This window comes from Lasioglossum baleicum, chromosome 16 (genome assembly GCF_051020765.1).
Source record: "Lasioglossum baleicum chromosome 16, iyLasBale1, whole genome shotgun sequence".
Taxonomy (NCBI): domain Eukaryota; kingdom Metazoa; phylum Arthropoda; class Insecta; order Hymenoptera; family Halictidae; genus Lasioglossum; species Lasioglossum baleicum.
Genome location: NC_134944.1, coordinates 10,914,004 through 10,928,242, shown reverse-complemented (window position 1 = coordinate 10,928,242; position 14,239 = coordinate 10,914,004). Strand labels below are relative to the sequence as shown.

Here is a 14,239-nt window from a genome sequence, read left to right as displayed (position 1 = left end):
TAGCATCTAATGCGGTGCAAGCCATGGTGTTGGGCGTGACTTACGATGACGAAAACACTGTAGTTTACCTGAACGTAGCGACGTGTGCCTTTAGCCATTTGCCGGTGTGTGAGCGTTAAATGCAGGGAACGTACCACTGCGTTTCACCAGCATGTTTATTTTTTGGACTAACCCCTCACAACGTAGTGGTTCGATCGCGTTAGTAGACATACCTACCGTGTATGTACAACGTATCGAACGCCTCGTCGGCCCGCAAGGTAAAAGACGGGGTATCTTTACGTTTAGTGCAGTAGCTTTGTCGACGGAATTTAGTTTTCATCGCGCCCTGCAAAACTGGTTTCTGCAATGTCCGAATCTATTACAATACTCGAAGTCGCGAAATATAGTCTCCTTCTCGCGTATACGGTCACAGTGCACAGAACTGAATCGAATCGTTTAGTGTGAAACTTTTCCAATATGCAAATACTAGAAAATCCCGCCTTTTAGAGTTCCGATAAATAAAATGCCACACTGCACCCTCATATGACTGTTTCAGATTACTCCCAGCCGGTGTGGCTGCCCCTACATACTCGTAGCCATTGCTTTTCTCTTAGATTTGCGTAGAAAGAAATTAAAGTGCACGGGAGATTTTTTATACCGAATTTAATAAAATAGTGTTGCGACAAATGATGCACTGTTCGCGTTTTCAATAAGATATTTATTTTTTATTATTTGTAGATTAGCGTTGCGAAAGAATGATTCAGCTTGACTCCTCCCTATAAATTTAAATGGCTACTCGCGTTTCCATTTAGGGTTGCGTAAAAAGAAATGAAAGTGCACGGGAGTTTTTCGTTTTTGATCAAATTTAGCGTCGCGATAGAGAATGCACTGCTCGCGTTGTTTTGAGATGTTCATTGCACACTTTGTAGAGTAGCGTTGCGCAAAAATGGTCCACTCCCGCGTTGTTTGAAATAAATCGAGTGGACAACTGTTCTGAATATTTATCTTTTTTTATTTTTTTTTATGTGTTAACCCAAGATTTGTTTCAGATACTTCGTCCCTGAGGTAAGACAAATAAGATGGCGGCCCATGAAGATTTCCTGTAGAGTTGCGTATGAATATTAAAGTGCACGGGAATTTTTTATATTGTACATATCTATTAAATTAACATCACGAATGATAATGCACTGGTCGCGTTTGTTTTTTTTCGGGACGTCCAATACGTCCTTTGTAAATTAGCGTTGCGAGAAAATGGTCCACTCGCGGGTTTGTTTGAAGGATACATCGAGTGGACAATTGTATGTCAAAGGTGTTATTCTTTTTTTATTTTTTTTGTGTGCTAATTCAAAATTAAGTTTGTTCCAGATCATTTGTTTATTAAAACAGCGAAGAGGAAACACTGGAAACTTCAACGATTCAGACGTCTTCAACGTAATAGTTTGTGATTGTCGTAGATGTCGTATTGTTTCTGTAGATTATCTGTGTATGGGGGCATGTGGTATTGTTCGTCGTTTTTGTTGCATATTCCATTTAATCAACTGTGTTTTTATTTCAGCAAAAAATTGGGTTAGCTACCCTGTAGACACTTATACACACACACATACATATACACAAAATATAAAATATTGTTGAGTTACAAAATACATGGGGATTTGATAAAAAATCACAAAGTGTAAACCAAAATGTGAAAGTAAACATGAAAAACTTTGTGATTTTTTATGTAATTCCTATGCATTTTCTACTCAACAGAGGATTAAACAAAATTAACCATTTTTACGTATAATATATACGACCGGTTCCAGAATTTTTTATTTTATTTTTTATTTTACGACTATCGAAAATCTAAATAAATTTTAAGGCTTGGTGGGTTTAGTGTTAAGTGGGTGGGTGGGTGGGTCTCCCTCGCAGCAACCTCCACGTGGTGAGACCCGGGCAATCGGTGTGATTCTCGGTTTATAATACTTTCTTTCGCGAAGGTCAAAATCGCTTTATAAAATATTAAAAATCGACAATCGCACCGAGCTAATAGCTGCGAAGATTAAACAATTATTCTTCATGATTTCTCATGATGGTTTTTTAAATAGTGCCCCTACCATCTACCTTTGATTTGAGTTCTCAAACGTTTAAAAATTCCTACAGGAATTTTGTCAAAGTTGCAGATTGCGTTTTTTCGATTGTTCGACTCGATCTAATATTTCTTTCTAATTGTCCGTACCTTTTAAAATCTGGTTTCCTCGGACACACCCTTTATGTTGCAACGTCATGTAGTTCGCTAGCCGACCGTTCCATTTCGGTAGAGTCCGCTATCGTATCAGAGCATTTTCTACAGAGTTGGTAATGCAGAACTGTAGACAGAGAAATCCATTGCATGCAATGTCTTTACTAATTTTCTTTATGCTCTGGAGAATGGTCAGTAAAACAGTGTACTTCCGGCGACATGTCTAGTTGGCGGGCCGAGACGCCATCATGAAAAAGAGATTCAAATTTCGTATACGATTTATCATCAGTTATTAGAAATATTTACCGGGTTTTAGCAAAACTGTAAGCTAAAATTGTAAGCTAAAAAAGCAAGAAAAAGATTAAAACAGTTAGGAAAATAAACATACATTATTCTGGTGTGTAGAAGGTCTTTTTCAAAATAAATGAATCGTATATTAAAATACTTTACAGATCTTTAAAATTTCTAATGTCAGATAACAATTTGATTTGTTTGAACAAGGGTATCTAGAATTTCAAAAATAAAACTTTCACTGTGGCTTTAGCATTTGTGTTTCGAGAATGAGTTTTCATTAAATGAAAATCAGTATACAGATAATATTTATTTAAATAATTCTAACTCATTAGCGAACGATAGTTAACGCTTTGCAGACTCTTTTTCTCAGTATTTGAGCCTTTGGCAAATTACATAGTTCTCTAAGGAAAGTATTTTTAATATTTCAGAAAATCCTCGTCAGGAAAGGCCTAATTTTCTTTTACAAATCGATATAGTCGACAGGCAATTTGTTTGTTAGTCTCTTAATCGACTTCTCAATAGCAACTTACAGTATTGGACGTTAATCGAGTGGGAAGTTATTTCAAGTATGATCTACTATTTTCTTTGGGCATTATTATTGACAGAAAATTAATAAATTTGTACAGTGCAGTTATTAATAAACTTATTGAGATGTTTTCAGCAGGTAAAGTTAAGGCTTCAAAATTAAAAATTTGTATATAAATGTCTATTTTGAATCTATGCATCGAGGTAATAAATATAGGTTCGTACGATAATATAGCGATTAATTTGCATTTTTTAAAATAACAAGACCACATTTATCGAGATTATTCACTTTATAAAATGTGTCTGAATAGATAAATATTGAATAGTTGTGCATAAAAACACTTTTAACATCTCAATAATTGCAAAATAAAAATCTCAATGATTACAAAATAGAAAGATGTGGAATTCGCTATTTTGACATATTTGTAAGTTTCAGCATTATAAAAAGAGAGAATGGCATTTCTATTTTGGTTTCTGTCTCTTACAATGAATGCAGAAAATATACCGTAAATGTGAATGTAAATGTCATATCTTTCGAGTAAGAACACTTTTATTAAAAATTACGTATTAAAGGTATATTCTTTTGAAAGGGTGAAACTGGAGTGATTAAGGGGATTTATGTTGATAATATTATACTATCTTCCAGAAATCGAAATAATTCAATAATTGCAATAGTTATTATTTAATAATTTAATTATTTTGGATTGTAAGGAGCTGATGTAATATCACGTGATACATAATATTATTTTAATGCCGATTCATAACCCATAGTACGTTCTCTAACTGTTTTAATTGCCAATATTATTTAATTTTTATCCCATTGTTTCCATTTTTCAACGACACTCGCTTGAAACAAAATTAAGTAATATGAGACTGGTCGCCTAACAAGAACTTCGGGGGTCCCATATTGGAAAATAATAAGATATAATAACTGTTAAATGGTTACAAGGTTATGTTTTCATTATTTAACGTTAAAGAACTCGGAGATCTTAAATTAATTGCATGCACTATACAACAGTATTTATAAAAATGCTTACCCACTTACCAATTTGACGAACACTTAAAAAGTTGCACGGTACTATTGCGTCTACCAAACTGTGTAAACAATTTTCTTATATGCATTTCTAAAAAAAAGAACTAAAAAATGCATTTAAAAGAATGTTTACACAGTTTGCAACGGCGCCGAGGTGTTTATTTATCGTCTGCTCTAAAACATACAGCGTTCGACGTGCGCCTGCACGTGATCCAGACAAGTATAAACTATTTAGTAAACCTACTTTTAAGATATTCGATGATATGAAATTTATGGGTTTTTGTGTAACTATTTTACGATTTCGGCCCACTGCGAGGGGGCGGGGGGAAGGGGTCGGACGATACGCGAGGTGTTAAAGCGGTGGAAATGAAAAATCGGTCCGGGGTCGGTATTTCCAATTTCAATTTCAAATACGACTTGTCGGGAGCAATTGCAATTACGGGAGATGGTGCGAAAGCGCATGAGACGACGACGGTGACGGTAGCGGCGGTGGTCGCGTGCGAGAAAGGTCGACCAACCGAACCGGCGTCCCCACTACCGGGCGTCGCGACGCAAGAGCGTACCACGACGACGACCCCCCCACCGCCGACCTCGAGATCCCGTGTGGAGCAGCCGCTGTCCCGAAGCGAAACGACGCTCCTCGCTGCACTCGTCGGTCGTCCACAGACCTAGAGTGTTCGTTCTGTTCTCCGAGCGTTGTGTGTTCTGGTCAGCGTGTGTTCTCTGCGATCTAATCGACGTGTTGTCGGTACGTAGACCGGTGGAAACGTCACCGTTCACACGTGTGAGTCACGCTCGAAGGGTGGTTCAGCCCGCGAGGCACCGCGATTTCCGCTTCCAAAGAACGCAATTGAAACTCGAATAACGAGAAATTATAGTAAAATCAGCCGCGAGATTCGCGAAATCTGTGGGTGTGTACGGTGTGGTACATGTGCTCCTGTGAATGCCGAGTGTGATCATCGCGGGTGATCGTTTCTCTCGGAAGCTTCCTTTGAATTGGATCGCAACAGCCCGTTGAACCAGAACGTCGATCTTTGAACCGGTACAGCTCCGGAGAGGTGTTTGAATCGTGTGTGTCTCCTCTGTCTGGGAGCTACAAAGGGAATCTTGAACGTCCGTTGAAGTCGTTCGATGCTGCTCTCCCCGAGATGATTTATCGCTTGCAGCTGGGGAAGATTCGTCTGCGATCGCGACTCTTTTTCTATGCGGTTCGAAATGTTAGGAGAGAGAAAGAGTGAGAGGGGGATAGAGACGTAGAACGCAAGGGTGGTGACCTTCTGCGGGAGACGAGAGCAGATGCGGGATGTCCTAGATTCGTCGATGGCACGTCGGTGTGCTCCGATGGCTGAAGTATCGGTGAATTAATTAAGGGAGCCTCGCGTGCCGTATAATCTTTCGATTTGCACCCGGTGGCGGAGGTGTTTGGCCGGATCGGCGCAGGGCCCGTGGTATTTCTGGTCCAGATAGCCGGGATATGCGGCATTTTATAGGATCGGAGGCGGGTTTTCCGGATTTAGCGAAGGCTGCACGAGGAGCAGAGAATCGGGCAGGCAGGCAAGCAGGCAGGCAGGCAGGCGGACTGGCTCGGGCAAATACCTACCAGCAAGCATGGCGTACGCTGCACGAGGGGTAGATTGGTCCGCTCCGCACCCTGCGATCAATAAACCCACCGAGAGGGAGCAGCTCCGTGACGAGCAGCACTACTCCGTGCTTTCTCTTCTCTTCTCTTCTCTGCTCTTCTCTTCTTCCTTCCTCTCCTCTCCTTTTCTCCTCTCAGCCTGCTCTCCTCCACTCTCTTCTATCCGGTTCGTTGTCTTCTTCCTACCTGGCACCCGTGTGCCATCAGTGATTCAGCACGTGCACGATGTTTCCCCGGTGGTTTTGAAAAACCGCCGGCAACGTGTTCCTCGGATTATCACGAACCGACGGACGCCAAAAGGCCTCGACCTGTCTTTCAGTTCTCACGCGCTTCCTCTCCTACTAGCATCTTATTTCGTTTTTTCGTTTTCGTCGTCTGCTCGCCGCTTTTAGGGGTCTGATCACCATTGACTTTGTGCACGCATGGAGCCCTTGCATCCTCCCAGTCACTTCGCGCAGATTGCTGCACGGTTTTTGTTCCGGCTGCTCGCCCGTGACCGGGGATGGGTGAAATACTGTTACGTATTTGTGCGTATGCTGGTCTGATTCTGATCGAGGAACTTTGGGAAGAAAATGTCTTGCTGGATGCTATAGATTTTTGAAGTTGCTTGGGTGTATATAGTACATATTGGGTTTTGCATTTGAAATATTTTTGGTTCATTTTGTTCATAGCGCTACTTCAGGAATAATACAGTCGCACTTCGGTCACAATACAGTCATACTCCAGTCACTTTTAAAAGTATTACTCCGAATATAATTATAGTCATTCAATTGATCTTTGAACATAAATGGTACTTTTGTGTTTCATGCTATAAAGATATCGTAATCATTCATAATGTTAAGAATATTGCTGACTGATTCTGTTTGTTCAGTTCTTTCATTAACATAAATAGTAGTTTCCATTTCTCGCGTTATGTAGATGTCACAGTTTTATTTATTTTATTTTTACTTTGGTTATAACGATAGAAAATCTCGCTGAAAACAATTGCATCCATTTACACTGTAAAGATTTTTAGACGGAAATAGTTGATTCGCAAAATATTGATAATTTTATTGATAAAATTTAATGCAAGAGCTACACGATTCTTAAACATTTTTAACGTTGTTAATTTACAATAAAAGGAGGTCAATAAGCTAATAAAGAAATTGTTTTATGTATTACGTTCTTAGAAGCACGTGTAAAAATTTGTTAACGAAAATATAGAAACTCGCACAATGATCCTGTAGACAATTTTTGAAAGATTATCGGATAAAAATCATCACAACTTAAGAAACACAAACTTTATTTTCGAAAGTTCTTAGAAGCACGTGTAAAAATTTGTTAACGATAATGTAGAACCCACACAATGATTCAGTAGACAATTTTTGAAAGATTATCGGATAAAAATTAAGAAACACAAAACTTGATTTTCAAAAGTTCTGATTTTAACATCTATTTTATTTAACACATCACACTGTTGAAATGAAAACTGTATTAGCCAAGAAAATGTTTCTTCCTATTTAAAAAACTCCATTTTATCAGAACTTTATTTTATCATTGTAAATGTTAGGTCATCTCCTAAGTAACATGAAGGTCCTTCCACATCTTTGGAAGGTGAAATAGAAAATGTGTAATTATAATCATTGTCCTTCTATTTATCGTTTCATAGGTTCTAAAAAACCAAGGGAATCTTCATATTTCACCTTACAAAGACATGAAATAAAATTCACATTAAATGTTCATAACGTGGACCAATCACTATGATCACCTTGTGGATATTTCCGCTATTCTGAATAATGATGTACAGAAAACCTGCGTGATGCAGGATGGGGGGATATTGAGATGCAATCATTTTTTATATGGATGGCGGTGTTTAGGAGATTTCAAGGCTACCTGGATTTCTTTAAATAGAATGGCCTACCTTTTGTATGGTGAATCGATAAAGCACCAAATATTATACTGATCTCCACATATTGTAGTTAATAATGATTAACCAGATATTATTGAAATAATTTTCCATGTGTATTTATTACCTTCAAATTTTGAGGGACTTACACAAAACGTGTATGTATACCAATTTTTCCTATTCTTGCTAATAACGGAAATATTCAGGGTGCTAAAAAATGATTGGTCCCCTCTATACAGGGTGAGCCACCTAATTGTACCACCTTTTGTTATTACCTACTCGTTACGTACAAAAAAGTTTCACACAAGAGTTACTCGACATTAAATGAGACATACAATTTGATACTTTATTTTTTTTTTGCTTTACCCTTTCATCGACATGTAAAGGTGACCTTGAGTTTTCGCATAGTAATGTGTAATACTTAATCGTGTAGTTTGAAAGAGTAGGGTTGCCACAGATCTTCTATACATATTTGATATGAGTCTTATATATTTGAACTTGATCTCTCAAACAAAGAAAAATCTTCGTTTGAATAAAAAAGTTTAATATGTGCTGTGTACCTCTTTTACTTGAACTCCTATATTTTGAGCCTATCTCATATATACATAATTGCAGTTTTCACTACTTCTATATTTGGATAAAACATTTCTGGCAACCCTATGAAAGAGTGTGAAATACCGAGATATTTATCAGTATTCATCGTTATACTTCCATCAAAGATTAACTAAAGAACACCTCGGTAATTATTACTTTTCCACAGCACATACCTTAATACTGTTTTACTTGGCATTCGATGTTCTTCCAAAAACCATGTTCAAATGTTCCGCATAATGAAATAAAAACTCGAGGTCGCCCTTATAAAAACAGTGAAATTTGACGAGACTAATTATAGCATTGCGTGTACCGGTCACTGTCTATCAACTTTCGTTCGAAACATTTTTTAAAGCAACAAGTAGGTTACGAGTAAAGCGACACAGTTAAGTGACTCACCCAGTATCGCATGTGTCAGTAAAATGTGCGAAACAATTTTTTACGGTATTACGCGTGGAATCGCCTGATATACTTCTAAACCTACCACAAAAACTGTGAAAGTGAAACGCCTTACACAAGCGATAAGATTAAATTCACTTAATCGTTGCACGGTTGCCATTATACGAATTCAATTGTTTCCTACGAAAGCGTTTTTATAATTTCAACAATTGAGCCGTTGCTTTTGAAAGTGCACAAGTCTATTTATTAATTATTTAAAATTATTTCTATATTTATATCCGACTAAAACTGCCATTGACTCATTTTTCACTAAACTGTATATACCACTTTTAGAAACTAGCTCAATTGTGAAATAGAAAACCGGTCAGGTGACCGTGGGAGGTTTTAGTGTCCAACTTCGCCCATCCCAGTCTCTAAGCAGCCGGTCATCGCTTACGCATCCCACTTCCGTCATGCATTTCTGCTTCTTATCCGCATTTTCTCTCGTGCAAGGCGCGACGGAGACTTCGCTTGGCTGCTGGCAGTAGAGCGTATTGATCGTATGAAATTGTAGAGACACAGGGAACTGTTAAGTACGACCGATGATGTGTCGGCTTCTGTCATAAAATTCGCGCTGTTTCACGCATGCCAGTTTTTTTTCACGCAAGCTCGAAAATGTCCGAGGTGACAATCGCAAGTATCGAGCCAGGTCGCTCCGAATAAACTAGTCGGCCTTGAACTCTACAAAGGTCGTCCGATTCAAACATAGCGACTACAGGATAGGTGGGAACCCGGGTGCAATTCTCAGGCATGGAAAATTATTTAAGACGTTACCGACGCTCATTTGTTACGTTTCATCCTCCGGAAGAATTAGCGTGGCTGTTGCGATCAATTTTTCACGTGCGTCGCAAGCTCTCGTCGTTCAGTTGTGTGTTTTTTCTGTGTGACGTCAGGTGAGAATCAGTGCGATCAAGGAAAACAGGATCAAGATGTGGCGTGATCCCCCAGGAGGAGGGTTTAAGATACCCACGTGTATCGCGACTATGCTTCTATTGGCTCTACTGGCATTGACGACTGGTGAGTTGAAGAATTATATTGTATCGTTAAGTAGGAGCGGTTCTGTTCAGTTATAAATGGACTGTGAATCACCGTGCAGATATCAATTTTTACGGATTTGTTCACCGAGGCTGAAGTAAATTACAATTACTGTTTTAATAGCGTTTCCTAGTATGTACTAAGTATCTGACTTCGATCAATTGCATTCTAGTTTAGGTGCAATTCCACTGAAGAAATTGATTTTAGATGCCCAATGTGTACAGAATAAGTTTGAGGAACAAATTGGGTCTCGCGTTAGGAATCTACTTCTGTCTATTTATTTTATTTTATTATGAAGAAACCAATCTTTTTACTGTACTTCCCAGTAGAATGCAAAGGAATACATAGTTTTTAAGACGTGCATGGAAGTTTAATAGTGTTACTATTGTTGGTAAAGATTTTTTTAATAAATGTGTCATATTGAGCAACTTTTTCCTAAAGTATTATGGGCCCTAAAATATGTAAAATGTCCTTCTGGATGCAAAAGGTTTTTACCATACGAATCGGTCCTAAACGTGTGAATAAAAAAAATAAGTTTACATAATCATTTCCCGCAAGAGCATTTCTATAATTTAAATTGTATGTATAGTAAGGAATCTAAAATTATCCTAATTGGTCGAGCAGTTCTAATGTTGGACGATTTAAGATAGCAGGCGAATACATTAATGTTCAGGGCGTAAAGTCACTTATCGTATCGTTATGATACTAAGTTAATCCAATTATGACTAATAAGGAATGAATCATGATAAACTTCCGACGTGTGTAGATAATGCACTCGTTTTTCTAAATCATGAATTTTCAGCTGAGAAAAGTGAAAGAATATCGTCTTGTTTATTGTTTCATCTATTACACATTATTAATAAGTAAAAATTAATGTTTATGTTCAGCTTGTAATGAATTTTGTGATTCCTTGTTAATTTTTCATTTTTTTTACTTGCTGCTAAAGGATTCAATTCCATTTTGACCCAGAGTTATAAACGTTGAATCTAAATTTTAGTTTTCCAACAAATTATTGGGTTGGCAAGAAAGTAATTTCGGTATTTTAAGGTGAAATAAAAGCCAATCCTGGGAAAATTTCGAAGTTTTATGAGCTCGGAATTATGAAGCTGCCAGAAAGATGGCAAAAGGTCATCGAACAAAATGGAAAATATTCTATTCATTAAAGTCCATTGCTTGTATAGAACAATTGGATTTTTATTTTACCTTAATATACCGAAATTACTTTCTTGCCAACCCAATATTTAAATTATTAGCTACTTGTGTACAGCCCAATAAGAAGACTAATCTTAAGTAGTTTTAAATTTAGTAGTTTGGATTTGAATGGATATAGCTATGACTGCCACGAAATCGTCAAATGAACTTTGTCAGAATGTATACAATAATTTACACAGATCTACAAAACGTGCTTTTTGAAAGTTTTGAAAGAATTTGCACTTATTAGATGAATTTTAGACCAAGCACAAAAATAATGTTATCTTTAAAATAATTAAGCACGCAACGAGTACACGTTCTTAAACAGTTCTTAAAAACACTTAACAGGTTCAAAAATGTATTCTGACTAAAAGTATGTGTGAACATCTACGTGAGTCATGTAGATTGTGTCAACATCTCCCGAACATGTGTTTATTTTGCATTTTCCTCGACTCGGCGTCCTCCCCCGGATTGCCTTAATTGATGTACAAATTTAAAACTTCGCGTAACGATCTGCAGTTTAAGTGCAACGCGTTAATTGCTCGAAAAATCTCAAGCTCCAGGCGTGAAGCATGTTTATCCGGGAACAAATCTCCGCTTCTGTCCGCCAGAAAGAGGAAGTGGCTGGCTGCATGCTGCTCGGAGCACGCGAACCATTCGTAAACGTGCGTCGCGTCGCTGCGTTGTATCTTGCCTATCTAATCGTTTATGCATTGAGAACGTATGACGCGGTACAAGCTGTCGAGCCAGCAGCAGCTGACGCAGTAATTCATCTTTCCCTTAACAATCTTCCGGATGACACGTTCCTTATGCATTGTGTCCACGCTGAAGCGTAAATCGACTATCACTACCTCGGGCACAAAGTGTTCAATCAGAATCGTAAGCGTGGTTGTTGAAGGAATTATTTACACGCATGTTAACACTTTCACTGTAGTGTCGATTACGCATGGCTATCACAATCTCTTTATTAAGAGGGTGTGCAAGGGTGTGCCCGTCGGACTAAACAAAATGGAGTGAATCTAGCATTTTTTTTTACATAGATACTGTAAAACAAGGATCTCTTTAGGGAAAATTAAGCAACATTTTCGCTTCATTTTAAATGGTAGAGTTGTATTACATTATTGGTAGCTTTCACCCAGCGGTAGAAGTGACTGGACTATAAAAAATAAAAAAATGTTTGTATTAACTTAAACAAAAATAGATTATCTTTAATGTAGTATACGATTTTTTAATAATTTTGTTAAAAGCAAAGATATCTTTTCCGATGGAAAAAATCAACTTTCAACATTTATAAAAATTCAGTTTTATAAACATTTATGAAGATAATCCATTTTTGTTTAATTTAATACAACAATGTTTTATTTTTTACATTCCAGTCACTTTTACTGTTAAGTGCAAACTACCATGGGTTTGTAATTTTTATGTAATAGAGAATATCTTTATAGGCGAAAAAGAATGTTAGATTTACTGAACTTTATAGGCCGACGTGGTATAAATAGTTAAAACGTTCAAACATGTAACTATCAATAATACAACTGCTAGTGGATTTAGATGAAATTGTATTATCTCAGTACGTTTTTAGTGGCAAGAGTAGTATGAATAAGTATCAATGAAGATTTGGGTCGAGCGGTTAAGAGCCGCTTGTAAAAAATTGCTGCGAAAAGTAGTTAAAGAGGGTCAATGAGATATGCCAAGCTTATGGATCATCAATACTTCCCATTCGGGCGGGTTTAATTTCGTTTTCTTAATTTAGCACACGAAACAACTAAAAAACTGCTGAAAATCGAGTACATTTTTAGTCGTCGAATTTTTATTTAAATAATCTATTCTATAATCCGTCTATTCTACCAGAAACTATATTTCAAAAACAGAACAAACCTTAATAGTTTACCTAGTGGCAATGACTTACTAGTTTCATTTTTAAATCAAAGAACAATAAAAACAGTAAAAAATTGGCTTTCATTTTCCTTTAAGAAAACGAAATGACTTTTCGAACGACTTAATAGTATAAGTAATGTCTTCAAAAACTGATAAGAGTCGTGGTTATTAATTCTTAAATGTTATCATAAGCGAAATGGAATTGATGCAAATTTTATATTAATGCTTTTAAACGATATCATGACTGATAACACTCATTATTACTAACAATAACACTCATTATTACTAACAATAACACTCATTCCTTATTTGAGCTGTCGATAGCGATAACATTATCATAAAACACATCCCTTCTTTTACTCATTTTGTTGTAAACGTTATGAAGTGAACTGGATGCATTATTTCATGATAACCTTTTAACGGTTCATTCACTCCTTGACTTACAAATATTATAGCGAGTGTTTCATTTCTCTTTTTGTAATTCGCGACATATTTGTTTACAAAATGAGCAGAAGTAACTGTTGGATCTTCCTGATAGGATCAACTTAAAGATAAACCCTACCTTTATGAATATTATTTCATTATAATAGTGTGAAACATTAAAATTAGAATCACGAATATAAGAATGAAAAATTTCCTCGATCTCGGATCGGAATCTGATAACTGTTTCGATATCTGTCTACGTAGGGTGATCATTAAAGTATTTAGTAAGGAGGGACGGGTTTTTATTGAGAACGAATGGACTGACGTCACACACCCGGCGAGATTCCCTGAAGCTCAAGCCTGGATTTCTCAGCGTTTCTTGTGCTTCAGCTGTAAGCGAGGAGCATCTGTGCAAAGTAGATCGACCCTCATTAATTCCTAACGTTAATGATCCTGCCTCTTTCCTCGCTGAATATTTACGTCATACCCCCGGCACAGATTTCGACTCGAACTTTCAGCAATTGGAGAACGTGTGTGACCTGGTGGGAGGTGTTACCAAGTGATCCTCCTCGGTTTCGCCGAAACTTCTCCAAATATTGCTCACGTGAGGTTCTTGCAGAATATACGTGGTGTTTCATAAATGCATATCAATATTTCAGTATTGAACCTCCATTGAACATTGTCCTACGTGAACCATTTTCTATGAATAATGATAGTCATGTAAATTAATGTTATGATCAGCAAAAACGTTAGGTTGAAGTGAAGTTCGTTTCTTATGGTAGTTGCAATTCACACTGTAGTATTAGGGACAATCCTAATGATTTGTGTGCCGCAGTAATGAGCTCCTCCTCCCCTTTAATGTACGCAATGCTGAGGGCTCAATTTTTCTATTAAAAAGGCCAGAGAAGTTTCTTTTTATATTTTTATTGTATCGAAGTAGGTATGTAAATAATAATACTCGCTCCTATGCAATTTAAAACAATATAAAGAATGTACGATCATGTGAGAACCAATCCTTTGGCGATCGGGATAGAAGAAAGATAGTCTTACTTTTGCCTTTTATGAAGAATGTTTTTTCAACTCCTGAGATCCTAAAAATATGAGAATGAT

The 14,239-nt window shown here is 37.2% G+C and overlaps 1 protein-coding gene across 50 annotated transcripts in view; it reads left to right on the top strand.

The window, feature by feature from the left end:
- The first annotated feature begins 1,890 nt into the window (after positions 1-1,890).
- The window catches only part of Dscam1 (Down syndrome cell adhesion molecule 1), a 137,352-nt gene continuing 125,003 nt past the window's right edge, over positions 1,891-14,239 (top strand). For 40 of the 50 annotated variants that reach the window (XM_076440976.1, XM_076440993.1, XM_076441000.1 and 37 more), the window contains exons 1-2: positions 4,277-4,797; positions 9,496-9,619. In XM_076440976.1, the coding sequence (XP_076297091.1) occupies positions 9,532-9,619 (88 nt within the window). In that variant the 5' untranslated portion in view covers positions 4,277-4,797; positions 9,496-9,531. Of the gene's footprint in view, positions 4,798-4,839; positions 5,092-9,495; positions 9,620-14,239 lie in introns of those variants that run through there. The other 10 variants (XM_076440978.1, XM_076440974.1, XM_076440997.1 and 7 more) reach the window with 3 other exon arrangements.